The following is a 24,615-nucleotide window of genomic DNA, read 5'->3' on the forward strand; positions in this document are numbered from 1 at the left end:
TCAGACTTTTCCAATACTAAAAGAGTAAATTCAGAAATACCATTCTGTGTGTTGCTCGTATCATTAAGAAGAGGTAAAGCACTCAGAATCCTGACAGCCAGGATTACTCTAAGAATCTCTTTGTGAAATAAAAAACAAGATGTAAATTATTGCTTCCTTTTTTTAAAGCTAAGGTGGGGAGGCAAGCAACCCTTCAAATTCTACTTCTGTGACACTGGACACATATAATGATACTATTGTGTTTCTCTTAAAGAAAGGGCACACTGTAACTTAAAGTTGATGCCCAACAGGGTCATTTTGGAGTAAGTTTCTAGCAGACAAAAGCTATGCTATTTAAACATCTCATAAAAAATACCTTTTCTTTTTTTAAGTAATAGAGTACCAAAAGCAAAACTTTGAGCTTCCAACATGAGGAAAATTGTGCTATCTGCTAAATGTAGACCAATGACAAAAGGGTTATCATATTTAATAAATATAATTGGCTAGTGTATCATCTTGGATCTGTTATTGTTGATCTATAAATAATAAATATAATTGGCGAATGTATCATCTTGGATCTGTTATTGTTGATCTTTCATTTCAAAAAGCATGTTACTGAGCAAATCAATTTCCCAGGGAAGCACTTTACTAAGACCAATTTTTGTCACACTTCTTACATAATTTGCTTATTAATTCAAATTAAGCTAGTTTTCTTTCCCAGTGTATCAGTGCAAAAACACTACTGCTTTTTTTATTTTTTATGTTTTTTTTTTTTTTGGAGAAGGAGTCTCATTCTTTCACCCAGGCTGGAGTGCAGTGGAATGATCTTGGTTCACTGCAACCTCGGCATCCTGGTTTCAAGTCATTCTCCCGCCTCAGCCTCCCGAGTAGCTGGGATTACAGGTATGTGCCACCATGCCTGGCTAATGTTTGTATTTTTAGTAGAGATGGGGTTTCGCCATGTTGGCCAGGCTGGTCTTGAACTCCTAACCTCAGGTGATCCGTCCGCCTCGGCCTCTCACAGTGCTGGGATTACAGGTGTGGGCCATTGCACCTAGCCAGTACTGCAATTTTAAACAATTGTACTTTGCCATCATGCAAAATAAATTTGATACCCTGTTTCCTACCCAAAATATACATAATAGTAGTGCATTATATAAAATGTAATCCTAAATAGTCAAGGGATAAAGTAAGATAGGTCTTTCCCATAAAACACTTCTGAAATATTTAAAATTTGAGTTAAAAAAAGTATCCACTTTATCAAACACTTTTTGGAGTCTATCTATGTATTATATTGTGTAAGTAAGACCACGATATCTGGCTTATAACATACAGAAGTGAGACTCAGGATTGAGAAAACATAGGATGTAACACTAAAATAACCGAGTAATTATATGTGCTCTACAGCTTCATTTGAAATAGATGGGAAAAAGCCTATCTAGTCATAATAACTTTTATAAGGCAATTAGTCACTGTTAATACAATTTAAAAACAACTGTGGCGATATCTCTAATTTGTTTTTGACATTTCTTTTATGTTCTAGACATAGTGGCATTTTTATTCTTTCTACAAATGTAGGTCATAAAATTATTGGTTTCATTTAGACAACAGTTCACACCTCCACCCCCCTACCACCATCAAAGCAAATAAAATGGAAAGCTTGGTAGACTAGACTCAAGTTTAAAGCACCAAAAGTAAAAACAAAATCACACTTAACACTCATTTTAGGAGATAAAAGGTTTACTTAGAAATTGCAAACATTTAGCAAAGGTAAGACAAATACTATTTTCCATATTCTATAGAAATACAATACTTTATAGCTGGCTTGGTACATGGTCACATAAGAACAAATCTAGTGGAAAAAGAATATTTCATTCTACTTTTCTGCCACTTATCACAGTGTAATAAGTGCCAGTAAGTCCTGGAAGACAGTTGCAGAGGAAGATTAGAATCCCAGGGCTGTTTGTTAATATACATGATTATATTGTAAGAATAATATAAAAACAAAATAGGTAAGATATACAATTAACATGCAATTTAAGCTATATTATTTTGAAGAAACAGGACAGAATTTAGTGAACGCAACTTAAAAATTTGTTAATGTATTATAATCAGCATATCATGGTATTTTACATGGTATGGAATTATTCCTCCTTAATAATGCTTGGCAAATTGGAACAGGCTGATCCTACTTCTAGAACATATTAAAATGAAGATGAAGGAAAACAAGTGGATAATTCTATTAGATGCTTTTCTAAATATTCTGAATTTTTAAAGTACCATAATTACATGCCTACCTCACCATCTCCAAAGTTAAAGTCATACTTTGTACTCTATGAATCTGTACTGTCCAGTATAGTAGCCCTTAGCCATATGTGACTATTGAGCACTTAAAATGTGGCCAGTCAGAATTGAGATGTGCTGTGAGTGCAAAATACACTCAAATCTAAGACTTAGTATGGAAGAAAAAGAAGATAAGGTGTTTCATTAATAATCTTTTATATTGATTACATGTTGAAATGATATTTTTAATATACTGGGTTACATAAACTGTTATTAAAATTAATTTTGCTTGTTTCTTTTTTAATATGGCTACTAGAAAATTAAATATTATGTTGTGGTTCACATTATATTTCTGTTGAACAATGTGGATATAGATAATCTACAGTCATTACATTAGCCTTAGAATTTAGCATCATACTTTTAAGCACTCTGGGGTACTAACTTGAACTCCCAGAAACCCATAAGCACACTCTGCATATAAATTATTGCAAAATTCATTCTTATCTCTCTGAAAGATATGCATTTTAAGGGTAAAAAGAATTCACAAAATATTGAATCCTTAACAAATGTCAATTAGTATATGGAGAGAGCTAAAGGACTTCAATGTAGACTGTTACATTGGGGAAAAACAGATCAAGAAACATAGCAGTACAACAGAGGGAAGACCATTAGTCTCTTCAGTAAAATAGTTAGCCAAACTTATCTTTAATGGCCAATGCCTGACCCTGCACCATAGATTATATATGTAACTTTTCCATTTAAACATAAACTATAAGAAAATCTTAAAACAATATTGACGGCAGCTTACTTATATCTTCAAGCAATGTAAAATTAACAGGCATGGTGAATTCTAATGGCAGAATATAGTAGCTGAGAACTTCTTTTAAATGAAAGCTCCTCCATGTTAAATTATGCAATTGACTAGTGTCCAAAAAATTCGAGTCAAAAAAAAAATTAGACGCTATTAAAATCATAACTGGCCTTTGATTTTTTTTCTCCCTCTCCTTTTTTAATCTTTTGTAGTGTATAAATATTTGGCATACTTATAATACCTCATCTTTTATTTTTTCCAACTCAAAAACAGTAAGTTAATCTAAGAATGCATTCCATTATTTTCCTAAAAACAACATATGCCAAAATACAATACTGACAGTGGTCACCTCAGTCAGCAGCCAGCATCATAGTCATGCATCAAGAACCTCGCCAGGAGGCAATGCCTAATTACATTTGTACTATACACTCTGTTCCTCACAGTTCAGGTAGGAATGTTTATTTGTGTTTTATAAAACTGTTTAATCTTTTTACATTAGGTAAACTCTGTCAAAAATGCTTTGAAAACCACAAATTAACAGATGCTGAGACTACTGTATCATTCACAAAAAGTTCTTCCTCATGCCAAAGATGTTCTGAGAAAACAAGCAGAAGTTTATTGTAACTTCACATTTTACCATTACCACTCTTAAGACGCTAGAAACAAGTAAGATTTAAGGAAAAATAAAAAGAACCTAAACCCGATAGTACTGGATATACCAATACAGAGACTGATTGCAGAAGACTACAGCAGTTCTCTCTAGAGTTCAGCCAGCTGCTTATTAAGACATTTAATTACATTTATTAATATGCCTTGCACAAGAAAATACTACTTAATCTTTCACGTCTCCTATCTTTCAACTATGTTCTGTATAAATAATACTTCTATTACATGTTACTAACTCCAGCCTAAATAAGCCTCATAAATCATGTCAAATGATATAATTTCAAAATTCCACACATATATTACTCTACAAATATACTCCTTGGTGAAAAGATGTCAACAGTCTCCTTTCTGAAAGCTGTTAGTTTGATGTTAGATCAATCACGGACTAAGCATTTATTGAGCATCTACTATAACTGTACCCAGTCTTTAACTAATAAGAAAAAAATACCTGCTCCAAATGCAAGATGATATTTGTAAGGGAGGATAATTTATCAACTTTTTCTAATAGAATGCTCTTTGAATCAATATCTGCCATATGAAATTATATGACAAGTAAACCTCAAATTTATTACCTATCACCTTATAATGATAAATAAGCAATCTAAAGTATGCTGCATAGTACCTTGAGGAAAGTGACTGCCATACTTAAAATTAAGGCTGATTCCTAAAAGGTATGGAAGAAAAGCCAGAATGTTATTGTTTGTAAACCACTAAAGACTTAATATGAACAGTTTACATAACTATCTGGTTAATTTGGGCAAATGAGCACTTGTGTTAGGTTTCTAACTCTGCTGGAAGGTGTTGGTCTAATAAAGAAAACTGCTTTAAGTAGGAGCACTTTTAGCATACACAAAAATAAAAATCCTTTGTAAATTTCACTTGCAATGTTGTGCAACTGTATATCTTTGCCTTATGCATTTGAAACTGATTATGTATTTTATGGAAAATGGTATATTTTTCCCAAAGCTAAGAATATGGACAATGATGATATGATAGCTAAGCTAGTTTTATCTTTCTGCTTTTATCAACTCTTGACTTGTTGAATTCCTACAATGTGCAAGGCAGTATGCAATGTGTTGAACATATATGAGGTCTACACATAAAACAAAGGGAAACTGAAGTCTTTGGAAGCAAAATAGTTGTCAATTTGAAAACCAACGGTAATCATTTTCCTCAACAGTATTTCTAAAAGTTGAGAATGATGTCAACTAAAACAAAATACAATCATCCCCACCTCTACCAAAGATGGAACTATAACACAGAAATCATTTCCACAGAAGACACGAGAATGTTCATACTAGAGCCATAGGGACCAAAGCAGCAAGATAAACAATGAGGCAGTCACAGAATATCTACTAGCTACTGTACTGGTAATAGTTTATAAAAAATACGATCTATACTAAAATTTAAGAGCTAATAATATATTTAGCATATTTTTGCCTTTTCTTTTTGCCACTGAATATAAAATTTGTCCTAAATTTACTAAATCTTCTACACCCTGAGGAATAACAACAGACTAATAAAAGTAACGTCAGGGTTAGCTTTCTGGACAACAGAATCGTCCAGAAAGCACAAATTATATATAGCTAATATTCTTGGAAGCACAAGGTTTCATCAGCAGACTAAACTACTGCCCTGTATTGTTCTTAGCAAAGAGTTTGGTTTTACAGTGTTAACATGGCCTGGTGAGAGTAGAGAAGTCAAAGTTGGGAGCCTGAGGTTTCCTCTCCCACCTGAGATCCACAACTGATTCATTGGTTTTCTGTCTTCACCATGAACATGGCATATTGCTGCCCTTTAGGAATATATTATTCAACAGTTCTCTGTAAAAGCACTTTGGAATCTTTAGCTATATATTTCTATGAAATTATATTTGCTATCTTGAAATATGCAATTCCTATCCCTCCCTTCTCCATATACAGATAAAATGATACATTTAAAATTTCATCTATGCATTTACTTCTTTTCCTCCAATATCTGAGAGAAAGCAAGTACTGTTTTCCCCCTTTCAACTATATTACATTATGCCTGAATTTGAGAGGGAAGGAAGGTCCTAAAGTAAGGCAAAGGATTCATTTAGGACAACGTTCTGGCCTTTATTTTAGGGCAGAGTGCCACTGTTTCCCTTTGGACGCAGGTTTCAGGCTAATCTATTTGTGCACACACCATCCTCTAAATGGGATGCCTCCAACCCCCAAAACGTTAGTTGCCAGAAAGAAAGAACTAAATCTTGGTAGGGTGCTTAAAATGATAACTAATGGAATAATCAAAGCATCCTGCCTGATTATATCAGTCTCTCACTGAAGGATAAAATACCCTACGGGGCCATGCCTAGCGATGGGAATAAATAAAACAATGGGCCACAATCAACTGTTTGATAAGACTTCCATCCTGTTTTCTTAAACATTAAATATAATCTTGCTCCCAAAAAAGTAAGAAAGGCACTCGAATTAACACAGTCTCTACAGTTATTTTTTAAAAGACACTATGTGACAATAAGGAATTCTTGGGGTTGATTTTTCTTCATTAACTTCTCAGTGCCTCCACACATCTCTCCATTAAATGGGAGCTTATTACAGAGCATACCTAGGTATGGGGAGGCAGCAACACATAAAGTGCTAGGGTTTGCACAGTTCTATTTGAGAAATTTATTCAAGACAAAAGGTTCAGTTGTTATCAGGTTCAAATTTTCTAGCATACTTTAAATATCTGTTAAGTTTTAAAATATAATTTTCCAGTAGCAAAATAATAGTTAGCTTAAAACAGCTTTTTAGAAAAAAAAAAATCATGTTACTTCCCTTTACAACTAAATCTTTAGCATCTTCTATAACTCAGGGGAACTAAGGTAGGGATTATTAGATTGTTGTACAGTAGGTGGTATCTGCCATCTTGTGCTATGTAAGAGAAAATTATTAAACTGACAATTTGTTTGCTTCAATACTAAAAATTCCTTTTACACACACATACATGTGTGTGTGGCCCAACAAGAATAAACTGGCATGACCTGAACATACCTAAGTGGCATACGATCTACTATGTATTAGCTTTCCTGCAAACTACTGCATAAAAATCCAAAAACTTTTGTTTCCGTATCTTGTATCACATAAGCCCTTATTTAAAAATTTAAGTACTTTTAGAGATAACCTGTATATATTTAACCCTACTAATAACTAAGCCTTTAAGTGAGAACTGTACCATAGGAATAAGAAATATGACTGAAAGTCTGGGCCCAGAGTTCCTTAAGAGGTAATAAAATGCTAAAATCTAGAGAAGACAAAGGGGACATTAATACATATCAAATCCCTAAGCTTAAAAAATGACTCATACAGATTTAAGAAATATCTGAAAGAGTCACAGTTCAAGTTGCGGGGAAAAAAGGAGAAGCATAAAATGATGATATGTGCACAGGTACAGATCAGTAAGTCACTGAAATCAAAGAATTTCTTCAGATGATTAAAAGCAGTTTCGGCTCTGTATGCAGGATCTGTCCTCTAGTATCACAAATGAACAGAAAGTGGTGTTCTTAATGCAAGTGGGTTCTTTAGCTCTACAAATTTTTAATATATATTATAATACAGTTAATTGACAATTACAGAGCTGCATTTCTTGGCTGGGATTTAACAAGTTTAAACAAGGTAATGAAATGAAGAAAAAAAAAGTCTAAATCAACTTATTCTATATGCAATAGCTCTTCCCAAGTATTACGAAACTAGAAAGCATCATTCATTCCCAATCCATTGCACTAATCCATCAATTTCTCAATCATCACTCATTCTTATCACTCACAAACAATCTTTCTCTTCTTGTTAGTCATTCATTAATTTAATAAATATTTAATGAGTCCTCACAATGTGCAGGGCACAAGTAGAATCTGGAAAACACCGTACTGCCAAAATAGGTACACTAAAGTACCCTAAGGTACACTAAAGGCGGGGTGAAGGTGGTGTTGGAGACAGTTACAGAGCTTAATGCTTTTTGCTTGTCAGTAGTATTCTTAATCCACAGTATGGTACGATGACCCACTGTTCTTCCAGTGAAAGTTTAATGAAATATGTGTCAATAAGCCATCTTTTCCTTTTAACAATTAGATTGTTATAGAAAAATAAGTGAAGACTAATAAGTCCCAGAAAACAGACACATCCTTTCTACTACATGAGCTCAGTCAAAGACATTATCATGCTACAGCTAGCGGGTTTAAATATTAACCACTTAGGAAAAAAAACAACCATATAGGGCAATATTAGGATTTTCTGTGAATGAACAATTAAAAAACGCAAACTCTAGAAATAAAGCAGCACACAAAAGTTACATACTAACAGTATCCTTTGGGTATTTGTATTTTTGCTACTTTAAACTTTTAGGAAGGAAACAAGACATATTAAAGGACTGTGCGGCTTCAGAAAAGAGTGGGTTAAGAGCCTTAGAAGATATGAAAATAGTTTACACCAAAGATGGGCAAGATAATCAGTGGAAGGTAAACAAAGGCATGGAGCACTATAAAACTTAGCTAGTGTTTTATAGGGTATTGTCTACACTCATTTCCTGACATTTTTTCACATCAAAGCATAAGCCCTATTACTCAAAATGTGAAAAATGATTTTTAGGAAAAAAGGTAATACTGAGTTAGGCCAGAATCTGGCAACATATTTTAGTGGAATGGGCTGAACCACCCATGTCTTCTCTGTGTAGTTTGCCCCCAAACCCTCACAGGAGCTAAAAATCATAAACTTATGATTTTATCCATAGAGGTCTAGGTGGACCTTGAGGTATTTGATTCAAAATATGCTTTGTACACAAAGGGCCATGGAATTATGTTCATAATGGTATTTTTTCATCTAAATAATATAAAAGCTATAAAAAGGTAATTTTTTACTTGAGAGAAGAACAAATTCTGTCTACTGGGGCCAGGCTAGACAACTTTTCTGGCGTTCTTAAGTCTCAACTCACTTCAACAGTCTGCCACTCAACAAAACCATGATGCCAAAGAAAAGGACATATTTCTTCTTCTTAAGGCAATCTACCTAACTCAAGTCAAGGCTTTCCGTAACAGTGAGAGAGAGGTTTACTTTCCCTACATCTTCATCCCCACTTTACAAATTACCTAGCAAGTAAAAAGAATAACAGGCAAAGCATTGTTGTCACACTTATTTCTGCCACTATTACTCACATTCTGCACAGATAGGACAACTGACAGCTTCCATCATTAGGGAAACTTTTAGAAGGGCCACTCTTCATATTTCTGGTATATGAATGTATTTTAGATGAGGTATGAAATTCATTGCAAATAGGGGGTAGAAATCTTGAAGACACACCCCTGAAGTAAGAAAGGAAAGATATACAAAAATGACACACAAAAGTGACAAAAAATACGTAATGGATTGGCAAAACAAAGTATATGAAAAGAAGAAACAGACCATTTACAAAAGGGCAAATATAAGAAAGCAGACATTACATGGCCCATTCCCCACCCTCATCCCACCTACCTGAAAAACTCAGCCCTTGTTATTGAAAACATAAGATACGGCTATAATGTGGATACTTTGGTACCTCATCCCTGATTAAGTTCAGTATCAAAGTGTTTTGTTTTGCACATACTATTCCTTCCCTCGGCATTTGCCAGTAAACTTTAACAGTCACTTCATGATAATTTTATAGTTTCCATAGTGTATCCTCAATAATTTAGATTTTTAAAAAGGAATATTTTTATGGATCTATTTCTTTATATATTTCTCCCATTTGTCATAAGTGAATTTGAAATTAAAAAGTAGTAATAGCTAAAAATGGCATTCCAGGTTTTCAGGAAAAAAGAAAATCAATTTTATAAGGACTGATGTGTTTTGGCATATACCAAATTTGAGGTAAAAATAATCTATCAAAACTAGCAATAAAAATAATTTTCCTTTACTGCAATTACATAAACTCTTAAATTAGTTTTTTTTTAAAATAACCATTTAAAAAATGGATTACATTGGAAGCATTTTTTTCATATAAATTCCAATACTTCTGACTTTGGTAATTGGGTAGAACATGCTAGAGAAAGAGAACTAGTTTACATTTTTAAACATTCGCCCATCTAGCCATTTGATTCTCAAAACAATTACATCAAGTTATTTGGCATTCATACCAACATTCTTCAGTTGAACTGCAACATAAATGTTTATTTTCAATTTGTTTTAGAGACAGGGTCTCAACTCTATTGCCCAGGCTGAGTACAGTGGTGCAATCATGGCTCACTACAGCCACAAACACCTGGGGCTCAAGCAATCCTTCTGCCTCAGCTTCCTGCATAGCTAGGAACACAGTTGCATAGCACCATGCCTAGCTATTTTGTTTTACTTTTTGTAGAAATGGGGTCTTGCTATGTGGCCCAGGTTGGTCTCAAAGTCCTGGGCTCAGGCAATCCTCCTGCCTAGGCCTTAAATTTTTAATTTTTAAAAGAATTTGCCTATGCAGCAATTGGACTGAGGGGGGTAGAGGTGTGTGTGTGTGAACCAATCAGGAAAACCAAATGAGAAGCCCCACATATAGAAATACAAAGGGTGAGAAGTTAAACAGAAAATTTAAGACTCACTGTTCAGCAGGAAGGAACTATACGATTATTTTATCCCCACAGGAATGCCAGTTATTAACAAAATAAATAAAATGAAAGATTTACTATGGACTTTCAACCTAAAGATGAAGAACATATGGTTAGCCAATAATAGTAAACAGTTCATGCAACTATGTAAATAATAAAAGAAAGCAATATTGCACTAAAAGGGGAACCTTGTAGGACTAATTCACTTCTTTCATTGACTCAAAGTAACCAGCCATTTCCTGTATGCACTGGCAAACCTGGCTTGCTCCACGTTCCGACAGGTGGACAATACTTGATCAATGAACCTGTGCTCCATTTCTAGGCCTAGGGAGTCTGGAACTGGCGTCCGCTTCAGGCGTTTGGTTTCCTGGGAATAGCCTTGCTTGCTAGAGTCATTCAGTCCATCTACTTCCATTGCTTGAGACAGCTGGGAGCCTGCTGGGATAAGGTGCAAGTCACTCAAAGTCCCCCCAGGGCTGTCTGCAGGTGACAACTGGGTCATGCTGTGAGGAAACCTACCATTTAAGTGATGCTGAAGGTAGAAAATATGCCGCCTGCGATAGAGAGGGGAAGGAAGAGAATAAAGAAAATCACATTACAAAGTCAAGCTTTTCCAGAAAAAAAAGTTTGCAATTTCAAAACATACAGTATTCAATTCACTGCCCATTCCATAACCAAGTTATACAGAGGAAGGAGGAAAAACAGTAGAGATGATGTTCCAGGATATTTGGACAAAGAAAGCCTTATAACTCCAGCTTACAGGTTTGTTTGTGAGAAAGAATACGGTCCTAAGGTTTTTCATAAGCATTTACTGAGATGACAATGACTTGGAGATGGTACTCTATGGTAACCGTAATATAAAACTAGAAATATGTGACAGTCTGATTTCTGCTATAAGTTATAAATATAAAACAAAACCAAGACAAATCTCATTGATATCCTAGAAGACAAGTGATTCAGAAATAAGGGGATTGAACAGTTCCTTTAGAGGCTTAATCTGTGGCCTCTATCAAGTACTTTAATAAAAATAACATATCTGTTGTAGTGGGTCTTATTCCCTAAAAGTCAACTGAACTTTACCCTAAATCCATCACCAACTACAGTTTTAAACATCCACATGCATTGGGGATGTGCTGGGCTCTGAGCAAAACATGTAAAAGATACAGTTCCTGTTCTCCCTCCGAGGAGAGCAATTCTCCTGCCCTTACAACCACCTACAATTGTTTGTTAAAAATGAAGATTCCCGCGTCTAATCTCCAAAAATTTCAATTCAGTGGGGGCACATCCATGTACAATGAACTGTATAAGTTCTAGGTTGTTACATCTCATCATTCACATTAGCAACTCTAAGCCCTTAAGAGAATTCTATTCATTTTCCTTGCATATTCTGAAGCAGACAGGGAGCACATAATGTTCCACTTTTACAGGGGGTAAAACTTAAAGGCTAGATAAGCTGCCTAATGACAATGAGTCAGCAGTAGAAAACCGGCCTATGTAATACAGGTATACCTAGTTTATATTATGCTTTGCTCTAATGTGCTTTGCAGATACTGTATTTTTTATAAACTGAAGGTTTGGCAATCTTGTGTCAAGCAAGTAGTCTATCAGCACAATTTTTCCAACAAAATGTGGTCACTTTTTGTCTGTGTCACATTTTGGTAACATTACTAATATTTCAAACTTTTTCAAGATTATTATATCTGTTATGTGATCAGCGATCTTTGATGTTACTACTATAACTATTTTGGGGTGTCACAAACACACCCATATAAGATGATAAACTGAACCAATAAATGTTGTGTGTGTTCTGATTGCTCCACCAACCAGCTCTTCCCCCATCTCTCTCCCTCACCCCAGGCCTCCCTGTTCCCTGAGATACAACAATATTGAAATTAGGCCAATCAATAATCCTACAATGACCTCTAAGTGTTCAAGTGAAAGGAAGAGTCACAGGTCTCTCACTTTAAATCAAAAGCTAGAAATGATTAAGCTAAGTGAGGAAGGCATGTCCAAAGGTGAGACAGGCTGAAAGCTAGGCCTCTTGTGCCAGTTAGCCAAGTTTTCAATGCAAAGGAAAGTTTTTGAAGGAAATTAAAAGTGGTACCCCAGTGAACACACAAATGATAAGCGAAACACAGTCTTACTGCTGATATGGAGAACGTTTTAGTGCTCTGGATAGAAAAGCAGATCAGCCACAACATTCCCTTAAGCCAAAACCTAATCCAGACTAAGGCTCTAATGCTCTTTAATTCTAAGACTGAGAGAGGTGAGGAAGTTGGAGAAAAAGAGTTTGGAGTTAGCAGAGATTGGATCATGAGGTTTAAGGAAAGAAGCCATCTCTATAACAAAACTACAAAGTGAAGTAGCAAATGCTGATGTAGAAGCTGCAGCAAGGTATCCAGAAGACCTAGCTAAGATCACTGATGAAGGCAGCTATACTGACAAGAGATTTGCAATGTAGATGAAATACCCTTCTATTGAAAGATGCCATCTAGGACTTTCATAGCTAGAGAGAAATCCATGCCTAGCTTCAAAGTTTCAAAGGACAGTCTGACTTCTAGTAGGGGCTAATATAGCTGGTGACTTTAAGTTGAAGCCAAGGCTCATTTACCATTCCAATAATCTTAGGGCCCTTAAGAATTATGCTAAGTCTACTCTGCCTGTATGTTGACAGCACATCCGTTTAAAGAATGGTTAACTGAATATTTTGATCCCACTGTTGAGACCTGCTGCTCAGAAAAAAAGGATTCCTTCCAAAATATTACTGCGCATTGACTATGCACCTAGTCATGTGAGAGCTCTGATTGAGATGTACAAAAAGATTCATGTTGCTTTCATGACTGCTAACACAGCATTCATTCTCTAGTCCATGGATCAAGGAGAAACTTCAACTTTCAAGTCTTGTTAAGAAATACATTTCATAAGGCTATAGCTGCCACAGATAGTGATTCCTCTAATGGATCTGGGCAAAGTAAATTGAAAACCTTCTGAAAAGGGTTCACCATTTTAGATGCCATTAAGAACGTTTGTGATTCATGGGAGGAAGTCAAAATATCAACATGAACAAAACTTTGAGAGAAGGTGATTCCAACCCTCATGGATGACTTTGAGGAGTTCAAGACTTCAGTGTAGTAAGTCACGGCAAATGTGGTGGAAATTGCAAGACAACTAGAATTGGAAGTGGGGCCTGAAGATGTGACTGAATTGCTTACAATCTCATGATAAAACTTGGATGCATAAGGAGTTGCTTTTTATGGATGAACCAAAAAACAAAAAAAGTGGTTTCTTGAGATAGAATCTACTTCTGGTGAAGATGCTGTGAACATTGTTGAAATGACAACAAAGGATTTAGAGTATGACACAAACTTAGTTGATAAAGCAGCAGCAAGGTTTAAAATGACTCCAATTTCGAAAGAAGTTCTACTGTGGGCAAAATGCTGTCAAACAGCATCACACACTACAGAGAAATCTTTCATGAAAGGAAGAGTCAAACTTCATTGCAATCTTATTTTAGGAAATTGCCACAGCCACCCCAACCTTCAGCAACCACCACTCTGATCAATCAGCAGCCACCAACACTGAGGCAAGACCCTTCACCAGCAAAAGATTGCAACTTGCTGAAGGGTCGGATGATCGTTAGCATTTTTTAGCAACCTAGTATTTTAATTAAGATATGCACATTTTTTTTAGACATAATGCTGTTGCACACTTCTTAGACTATAGTGTAATGTAAAAGTAACTTTTATATGTACTGGGAAACAAAAAAAAATTGTGTGGCTCACTTTATTGCTATATTCACTTTATTGCAGTGGTCTGGAACTGAACCTGTGATATCTCTGAGGTATGCCAGTAGCTTAAAAGGTCTATCTTCCCTCTTGAAAACATGAAATAAGTGTCTTGGTTTTAAGAGAAAAAGAACATTCTCTACTAATGAAGGTGCCAAAGAGGGGAGATAATCTTTTATGTTCTGAATATATTTAGTAAGGAAAAGCAGCTGACCAGGTCTCCTCAAATAACCTGCAAGACAGACTAGACTGGAGAAAGAAAGAAAATCTCAATAACTTTAGAAATAGGCAATTTTAAACAATGCCTACCTCCTTCCTGCCTAGCACAGGCAAGTCTTTCATTTACAAATACAATGCTATGGCCTAAAGTAGAATCTGTATTTATGAAGATGAAGATGCCTCCAAATAAAGGAAGATCCAAAAGAAATGAAGCTGGGAAGGGGTCACATATGTGACTTCATTCCAACATACTGTCAAATGTACTCACAACTGAAGTTGATAGGTTGCTAACCCTTTTTCACTCTTTGCTACCAGACTTTCCCCTCTCTCAAAGAGAAATTCTCTTACACTTTAAACAAAAAGTGTCAAGAGATTATACTTCAGGTAAGTTAATTTTCAGACCATCAGGGTTGGAAAAATGATAAAGCATACCTTATTCTTGGGGTCTAATCAAATCTCAATCCTGACTGTGCATCAATGTGTTGAGCTTTTTCTAGGGGGAAAAAAAAAAAAGGGCCAGGCATGGTGGCTCACACCTGTAATCCCAGCACTTTGGGAGGCCAAGGCAGGCGGATCACCTGAGGTCAGGAGTTCGAGACCAGCCTGGCCAACAGGGTGAAACTCCGTCTCTACTAAAAACACAAAAATTAGCCCAGTGTGGTGGTGGGTGCCTATAATCCCACCTACTTGGAAGGCTGAGGCAGGAGAATTGCTTGAACCTTGGAGGCAGAGATTGCAGTGAGCCGAGATTGCGCTATTGCACTCCAGCCTGGGCAAGAAGAGCAAAACTCTATCTCAAAAAAAAAAAAAAAAAAAAAAAAAGAGAGATGGCAGCAATCCATCCTAGATATGCTAAATATTAGTATCTCCAAGGAAGGAGTCAAAAAAACTTCTGATTCTGTTTTATTTTGGAACTAACACAGGTTATTCTGTTGCACAGTCAAGGTTGAGTATCACCATCCTAAGCTGCAGGCAGAGATCTACATGAGGAATCTCTTATTAATGATGATGATGATGATGACGATGATATGGTAACACAAAACCTCTTGTATTCACTCAGGCAAAGCTCCACAATCAGATGACCATGTTTACCCAAGCAGGCAGGAATCAGGTGTAACTAACACCTTCTGCAGCTCTCATGAAGACATGCAGTTTTGTGTAGGAAATAGATTTTCCCTTTTCTTACCTATGACACCAAAGGGTTTCATGTCCTGGGTAGGAATCAATAAGATCAGTGCTGAATTCAACTTCTTCTTCTAGAAGATGGGGAAGATTAATCCTTGGTTCTTCTGTTGAAACTGCTGCTTCTTCATCTTTTGGAGGAACTAGGGCTGGCTCACTTCTCAAAGGATTTTGCTCCATCACAGAACTGTCTATCACAGTTTGGCTAATCAAAGACTTAAGCAAAAACTGGCGGTAGTGAAATCCACTGTGGTCTGAAACGTGCATAGATGCCCAATGTTTAGTAGAAGATAGTTCATCAAGAAGAATCTTGTAAGAAGAAAAAAGGGAAGTAAGAAGAAGAGTTCCCAAAGGTTCTTCTTTCTCCATTATTGCCTCTGATTTCTCTTTGATTTGTTCCTTTTTTGACAAGACCATTCTTACCAATATTTTGTACACAATGTCCAGCACAGTGCTCTCACTTAGTGGAAGCTTAATACATGTGAATTTTCTCTTTCCCATATAAAAGTGATAGATTTTTTTTTAAGACTAAAGAATTTAAGGACTCATTTGTCATCCTTTCCCTAGACCTTGACTACTCACATTCTGATTGGTACACACAGAGAAGGAAAGTAAAATTCTAAAATAATGATGAGCATTAGGGTATTCATTTACAAGTAATGCTGACGTAAAAGCAAAAATATAAACTCAGATTACTTTGATATAAACTTTATTTTACATTTAATAAATGTGTATAATATGTAACTTATTATCTCTACAACAATAGGCTCAGTGAAATTATTTGTTCTTCAATATAAATGCCATGAGGGCAGAGACCGTGTCTGTCTTGCTCACTACTTAATTATAAGGGATTAGTAGAAAAACATGATGCACTAATAATAAGATTTTTTCAAGAGCTCGTGACTTTAACTGTCTCAAACTTACTTAACAGTAATAATAAATGGGTTTTAAAATAACTGAAAATTCAGCAGCAAATTGTTTAAATCTTTGTGATATCAATATCTTGCAAACTAAAGAATTTCAAATGAAATGATTTTTTAAAAAGCAGCACTTATGCAAAAATAATTTATTTGAGAGTGTCTTGGACAGGTCGCAAACATAAATCAGTGAAAGGTATATCAAGTGCCTACCATGTTCCGTCAGAGGATTTTCAGACCAGCTGAGGAAAAAAGACATACATTTGTGAACAGTTAACAATACAGACAGCATAATGCTGAATGACACCTTTACCTGTTTGTCAAAGGTCCCAGGCAAATGCCTTCTCCTGTACCATGATCTTTTTTCCATTTCTTACACCATTTTTCTTCCCCAGGAATCTTTCCTTTTCCTGAACCCCCTTGGTACTTATGTATTCCATCACATTTATTAAAGAATTTCAGTGCATCTCTTCATTCTCATTAAACTCAGTGAGTGAGGGCTTTAAGATATTTATTCATTCCTATCTGATACTTCAATCCCCCTATACCTACTGACATCAAAGTGGATACATAAATATTTTATGAAATGAATGAACAATTTAATAAATAAGGCAAATAGTAAGATTACTTCCAGCCAAGATAGTCAAGTTGTATCAGTGATATGTTTTAAACATCTCCTTTAAGTTCCAATGAGTTTATTCATAGCCACCTAAATTTATTCCAGAGGCTATAGCTGGCAAGTCTCTGAGAAATGGAAAACAGTATCTTTATTTGATTTTAAAAGGTGGAAAAATAGCACCAGATAAACTCCTACCTGAAATAAAAATCAATCTTACATTTATTACATTTTTGAAAAATAAACCTGTAGAACATTCTGGCTATAATACAGCAGCTTTTTTATTTTGGCATGGCTTCTTAACATGGATTGAAAAGAGTACTCCACTTATTTAAAATGAACTTATATAATATGAAAACATTTAGATTATTTCTAATTGGATATTTCTATGTATAAAATTGCAGTTTATTATTTAATTTTGAGGCAAAAATAGCACACATATAAAAGATGTTCTGGCTGTGCGTGGTGGCTCATACCTGTAATCCCAGCACTTTGGGAGGCTGGGGTGGACGGATCACCTGAGGTCAGGAGTTGGAGACCAACCTGGCCAAAATGGTGAGACCCTGTCTCTACTAAAAATACAAAAATTCGCAGGGCGTGGTGGTGCATGCCTGTAGTCCCAGCTACTTGGGAGGCTGAGGCAGGAGAATAACTCGAACCTGGGAGGTATAGGTTGTAGTGAGCCGAGATCGCTCCACTATACTCCAGCCTGGGCGACAAAACAAGACTCCATCTCAAAAAAGAAAAAAAATATATATATATATTTTCAACAAAATCAATTTCTTAAAAAAATTCTTAGGCTTTTAAAGAGAAAATCCACTATATTCTTTTCCCTAAGATATAAAGATGCATATTAGAAACTTTAACTGGAATTTCAGGGTATTCTCTTGTTAGAATAAAAAGATATAAAGATAGAGGCAATGATTTTTTTAAAAAAGACAGCAATTACTTTTAAGTGATCCAGTTAACTTTTAAGTGATCTAAAGATACTATATAAAGATATGGCTTTAATGTACAGTACTGATGGGATAAATGACCTTCGTATGATATACGTTAAATATCTTTCTTTTCCTACTTCCATATGAAAACATGAATAAGTGAATAAACAAACTACAAGAAAACTGCAGATGCAGGGCTATGAAAAAGAGGGATAACGTGCTAAAAATGAAAGACTACTAAAAATACATATGCCATAGGTCCTTTAAACTTTTAAAAATAATATTTGGGTTTTCTTCTGATTATAAAAGTGACACAAAATGATCAATATAGAAAATTCCAATAATATGGGAAAATATAAAAAAGCAAACAAAAATCATCCATTATTTTGTTGGCCAGAGATCACTACTTGTAACATTCTGGCAGAAAACAAATCTTTCAGGTTTTTTTCTATGTATGCACATGCAGAGTTTATTTTTAAGAAAAATCTGGGATATTCTTTTGTACCAATTTTATTCTACTTCAATTATAAATACATTCCTATGGCACTAAATATTATTCTATAATTTTTAACTCGTAAAATATTTCACCCTCAAGATTATCAGAATTTAACCATTCCTGTGTTTGTTTCTACTCTTGTATAAGTAATACTCATAAATAAATCTATGTACATATCTAATTATTTAGGAGAAATTTGTAGAAATATACTTGCTGGAACAAAGAAAAAAACTTTATAAAGTTCTTGATATATAAAGTGCCCTGCAGAAAGACTGTATAATTTATACTCCTATTGGAAGTACATGTTAATGCTTATTTCCTAAATTCATCATCAATACTTTAATCTTCACTAATAAGAATCACATTTCATTTTAATTTACATTTCCTTAATTATCATTAAGCCTAAATATCTTTTCTTGTGTGATTACTTTTCCTTTGTTTCTTCATTTATGAACTGCCTATTTTGCCTAATTCTCTACTTTTATGAATTATCTAATTTACTATTTGTGATAGTCATTATTTTTCTTATGAGTTTGTAAGACGTCTTTACATATTAAAGATATTAAGTCTCTATTTGTCATATGTGTTGTAAATATTATTTTCGATATATTACTGCAACTGATTTTTTAAATTCTTTTTTTTTTTTAAAGATTGGGAGTCAAGTAAAATTCTTTTTTTTCTTTTCTCCCTCAGGTCTATTGAAGTATAAATGACAAATTAAAATTGTGTATATATACACACACACACACACGTATACACACACACATATATATATACGATGTACGACATATTGTTTTTATGTATACACTGTGAAATGATTACCACCATCAAGTGAATTAACATATCTATCACCTCACATAAGTATTTTATTTTTTGTGGTAAGAACATTTAAGATAACGCTCTTAGAAATCTTTGGGTATACATTATTAACAGTAATTACCATGTTCTACCATTAGACCTCCAGAACTTACTCATCCTAACAGAAACTTTGTACCCTTTAACCAGCAACTCCCTGTTCCCCACCACAACCCCTACTCCTGCAATCACCATTCTACTCTCTATTTCCATGAGTTCAACTTGTTTAGAGTCCACCTACAAGTGACACCATGCAATATTTATCCTTCTGCACTTGGCTTATTTCACTTAGCATAATGTGAGTCTCTTTTCTTCATATAGGTTTTTATTCCATTTAAAGTTCAATTTGGAATTTAAGATTAAAAAAAAAAAAACACCTTTCTATTTTCTAAAAAGTCAATAAATTTTACCAGCATCACAAATTGAACAGGGAATCCTTTCTCTAATTATGTGAAACGCCATATTCATCATTAATGAAATATGTACATATTATGTATTGGAATTTGTTTCTGGACTTTATATTCTGTTCCATTACTGAGTCTATTTTTGAAATAGCATCACAATTTTAATTACTCTGTCTTATTAATAAACATGTAAGTATCTAATGGTAGAGTGTTCTTTATTGTTTTTCCCAACAATTTCTCAGCTATTCTTTAAGCTTTATTCTCTCTAATGTACTTTAGAATCATTTTTGAAGTGAAAAAATAAATCAGTGGTTTTTAATATATTCACAGAATTGTGCAACCATTGCTGTTATCTAATTTCTAATGTTTTCACCACCCCCACAAAACCCCATTCCTATTAGAAGTTACATCCCATTCCCTCCTCCCCAGCCTCTGGCACCCACTAACCTGCTTTGCCTATTCTGAACATGTTATATAAATGAAATCATACAATATGTGGCCTTGAATCTGACTGCTTTCAATCAGCATGTTTTCAAGGTTCATCCACGTTATAGCATGTATCAGTATTTCCTTCCTTTTTTATGGCCAATGTTCTATTGCATGGATATGCCACATTTTGTTTTCCATTCCTCAGGTGAGGTATTATTTTTTGGCTATTATAAATAATATGGCTATTAATGTTCTCATACAAGATTTGGTATGGAATGTGTTTTCACTTCTCTTGGGTATATACCTAGGAGCAGAATTACAGGGTCACATATGGTAATGCATGTTTTTCTCCAAGAATATGATATATATTAACTATAGTTTTATTAATATATAGTGATTCTATGTTTAATTATTTGAGGAAATGCCAAACTGCTTTCCACAGTGGCTGTACCATTTTACATTCTTACCAGCCATAAGTAAGAGTTTCAGTTTCTCCACATCCTAACCAACATTTGTTATTGTCCGTATTTTGGTGTGAAGTGGTATCTCACTCCCTGTGGTTTTGATTTGCATTTCCCTAATAGTAAAGATGGTGAATATCTTTTCATGTCCTTATTGGTGGTGTGGGTATGTTTTTTTGGAGAAATGACTATATGTGCTTTTTTTATGTGAAACTTGTAATTTGCCAGTAGTAATAAACTGCCTGACTGTGAGTCTTTCCTGCCACACTACCCTCAAATATAAAAATATTTTAAAATTTACTTAAATGTTTATTTAAGCATGCAGACATCAGAGAGAACATAAAATAGAAAATTAGTGTCATAATTCCACCCTATACTACTTTTAATCAATCTTTATTCTTTAACCTTTTTCTGACTAGAAAACAAATATATGCTTTTATAAAAAATACAAGAAAAAAATCTATAACATTGTTGTGTGTATGTATTACTATCTGTTCAGCATTTACCATGTGCCAAGCACTGTTTCAAACACTTTAAAGTATTTGCTGTCTCATTCAATGCTAATAAATACATTAAAAATTATATTAGGCTGCTGGGTGTGGTGGCTCATGCCTGTAATCCCAGCACTTTGGGAGGCAGAGGCAGGTGGATTGCTTGAGGTCAGGAGTTCAAGACCAGCCTGACCAACATGGCGAAACCCCGTCTCTACTAAAAATATAAAAATTAGCTGGGCGTGGTAGTGGGTGCCTGTAATCCCAGCTACTTGGGAGGCTGAGGCAGGAGAATCGCTTGAACCTGGGAAGCGGAGGTTGCAGTGAGCTGAGATTGTGCCACTGCACTCCAGCCTGGGCGACAGAGCAAGACCCTGTCTCAAAAATAAATAAATAAATAAATAATAATATTAGGCCTACCCTAATATAACCTATTGTGAATATTTTCCTTTAAATCATCTTCCAAAATATACATTTTAGTCATAACAAAATATTCCAATGTGATGGATTGTAATCTAACAATTCCCTCATTATTGAAGGGCTACAGCTTTTCTAGTTTTTCACTACTATAAATGCTACTTTTATATATCAAACTTCTATATTTAATAGCCAGTGTTTATTGAGCACTTAATTAAGGCACTTTGATAGCCACTTTATATGAATCCTCCCTTTCAATTTGCATCACTAAGTGAGATGGGAATTACTGTCACCCTCCTTTTCCGGATGAGAAAACTGAAGGTTGAAGAGGCTAAGCAACTTCCTCAAGGCTACACAGCAAATTGGTGGTAAAGCCAGAATGCAAAGCAGGTCTGCATGACCACTGAGTGAAGCTTCTAATCATTCTACCATACTTCATCTTCCATTATTTCTTTATGATGAATTCCTGGAAGCAGAACTCTTAAAAATAACACCCTATTTTTAAAAGTGTGATAAGTGCTGCCATGTTGCCCTTCAGTAAGCTTATAACAATTTGAATAATGCTCATTTTCATACTCTTACTAATACTCGATGCCAGCACTTTAAAAAGTCATTTTCAATTTCCTAAGTTAAAAAATGCTGGCTCATTTCATATATATTTTTAAGCTGATTTAGACTACCGGTATTTTTGTGATTACCTCCTGTAATAGACAAAGCATAGTAGTAAATGTTCTAGGTGGGCCCAATGGCTTATAACAACAGAAAGGGGATTTTGCAAATTTAGGACTCCTCACTGACAACAAGAGCAAGAGATGTTGCAGTGGCAAGTGGTGAATGGAAGAATGGTAAGTCTTCCTCCAAGGGCGGGTCAAGGAAGGATGATGACATCTGAACCCAGGAGTGGACCCTGGCAGCTGAGCTCACCATTAATGAGTTATCTTTACCACCAGATGGTCTCAAGTAACCAAAAATTTCACTTTGGCCCCTTGTTCCTGATTTTATGGAAATGCCACTTGTAAAGGTCCACATCATGGCAGAAAAATTTCCAAAGATCTCTCAGTCAACCTGGACTCCGCCTTCCTTTTTATCCCCAATCCTCCCCATATCTCTTTCCTCTTCCCACACACTATCAAGTCATGGATCTGAGATGACCACCAAGCACTCCATATCCCTGACAACCCACCAAACAACTTGTAATCATGCCTCCCAACTCAATGTATCTTCCTTCCCCCGGCAGCTATTTCCAACGAGCGCATCCTAGATGAAGAACGATTTTTCTGTGCTCCCATTGTATTCTGATGCTTTGTAATTGTTGGTCTACTTTCTCAACTAGATTTTCAATTTGTTGAGAGCAAACACTTTGTTTTACTGCGTATACAGGACAGTCGGTGGGTATGATAGGGTTTTATACTTTTTCATCAATAAATTGCACGGAGTTGATCAAGCAAACTGGTAGCCAATTTTCTATCTCTGGAGAACAGAGAAAGGAACTAAAATCGAGTGAATCTCTCTCTATTAGATGCCCAGTAATTTACATCCATTAACTCAATTAACTCTCACAATAATCCACTGAGGCAGACAGTAGAGTTCCTATTTTATAAATGAAAACAATAAAACCTTGCTTTCCACATATAGGTAGTGGGGCCAAAATCTGAACCTAGGTTGATGTGATTTTGAGCCTTGGTTCTTTCTATTCCATTAGGCGGCCACCCCTCCTGAAACTCAAAGCCATGTAAACTGAATGCGGAAGGCTTCTCTTCCAGAATTATTGGCTTAAAATCCTCTGGAAGTAAAAAGTCTCCCATTTGCCCTGGCCAGGAAACAAAGAGAGAAATGGGAGCATGGGAAGAGGGATGTAGGAAGAAGAGGGTGGTAAGTTAAAATTACATAACACTTCCCCACTTATCTGAAAGCATCACCTGCGGCACTTCAATCTTCAACTTGACCTCTTTTAACTGTCTCAAGCCTGAGAAGCTTTTTAGATGAGCACCCTAGATTCTTATGGCACTGTGACACCATCAGAAAAGAAAAAACTGAGACACCGTAGTATATAAGGAGCAAAAGGGACATGTGGCTCTCATTCTGATGAATAATAAGTGGTACAACTGTAGCTAAGTCTAAGCCATTAAAATTCTCTGGAAATCTCCATCTCCTCATTTCTAAACTGAAAGGATTAGGCTGTGAGAGTTTCCAAACTGGCTCTGCATTCAAATAACCCTGAGTCAGTGGAAAATACTGATCTCTAGATCCACCCTCATTCTGCTTTAGTAGGCTTGGAGTGGAACTTAGGAATCCCCAGGTAATTTATAGGCTCAGCCAATTTTAAAAACACCTGGGTGAGATTGTCTATCCCTGCCCTCCTCTCCCCCTTTTCAGAGGACGAGAGTGTGAAAAGACAGCCAGCTGACTTAGTATATTGTCACATAACCAAACACTACCAAGAAATAGCAATTCCAGTTCTATAAGGCTTAATAATCCCTTCCTGTTTCAGGATAAAGTGAGTTATGCTCAATCTTCCTCAGTTGGTTAAACCTGCCTTGCTTTACCAATGCACTAGCCTTAAGACTGCCAAAAACAGCACTGGTGGGGAATGCAAGCTTTTTATTTAATTACAGGGTTCCTCCAGAGGTAGCAGCTGTTGCGATTCTCTCAAGTTGCCAGACCATCAGTTTCTCTACTCCTTCAAAGCCCTTCTGAGGATGAACTACTACCAGAAGATTTTAAGGGCAGACAGGCAGTCTGCCCAGGAGACAATAATATTCCTACCTTGACATCTAGCTTGGCCAAGTGCTGTAAAACCCAGATGCGATGGGACCAAGCATTATAGTTGCTTGGGTATCTCCCTGCTGCTTCACCACAGACCTCCATCTCTTCTTGTATGAGTCGCTGTGCCCTTTCTGTGGGAATTGTTCCCAAGTTTCCTTTGGTCACAAAGGAAGGCAAGGAGGTTTCCTGAATTAGCTGTTGTAGCACCCATCGCCTGTTAAGGCAGCATGTGGGAAAGAGAACACAGAAAGAACATAAACCAGAGAGAAAAATAACCAGTTTTCATTGTTCCTAATTTAATTTCCATTCAGAGACAATGCAAA

At 35.6% G+C, this 24,615-nt stretch overlaps 1 protein-coding gene across 7 annotated transcripts in view; it reads right to left on the reverse strand.

Moving 5' to 3' along the window:
* Positions 1-1,701: 1,701 nt before the first annotated feature.
* Positions 1,702-24,615, reverse strand: part of PTAR1 (protein prenyltransferase alpha subunit repeat containing 1) — a 50,567-nt gene continuing 27,653 nt past the window's right edge. For 3 of the 7 annotated variants that reach the window (XM_009456703.4, XM_063787757.1, XM_016960934.3), the window contains 3 exons: positions 24,293-24,506; positions 15,507-15,811; positions 1,702-10,870 (listed from right to left, as the gene is read on the reverse strand). In XM_009456703.4, the coding sequence (XP_009454978.1) occupies positions 10,528-10,870; positions 15,507-15,811; positions 24,293-24,506 (862 nt within the window). In that variant the 3' untranslated portion in view covers positions 1,702-10,527. The remainder of the gene's footprint in view (positions 10,871-15,506; positions 15,812-24,292; positions 24,507-24,615) is intronic. The other 4 variants (XM_528318.9, XM_009456704.5, XM_054658159.1 and 1 more) reach the window with 4 other exon arrangements.

The sequence above is a fragment of the Pan troglodytes genome, chromosome 11, assembly GCF_028858775.2.
Source record: "Pan troglodytes isolate AG18354 chromosome 11, NHGRI_mPanTro3-v2.0_pri, whole genome shotgun sequence".
In the NCBI taxonomy this organism is placed as follows: domain Eukaryota; kingdom Metazoa; phylum Chordata; class Mammalia; order Primates; family Hominidae; genus Pan; species Pan troglodytes.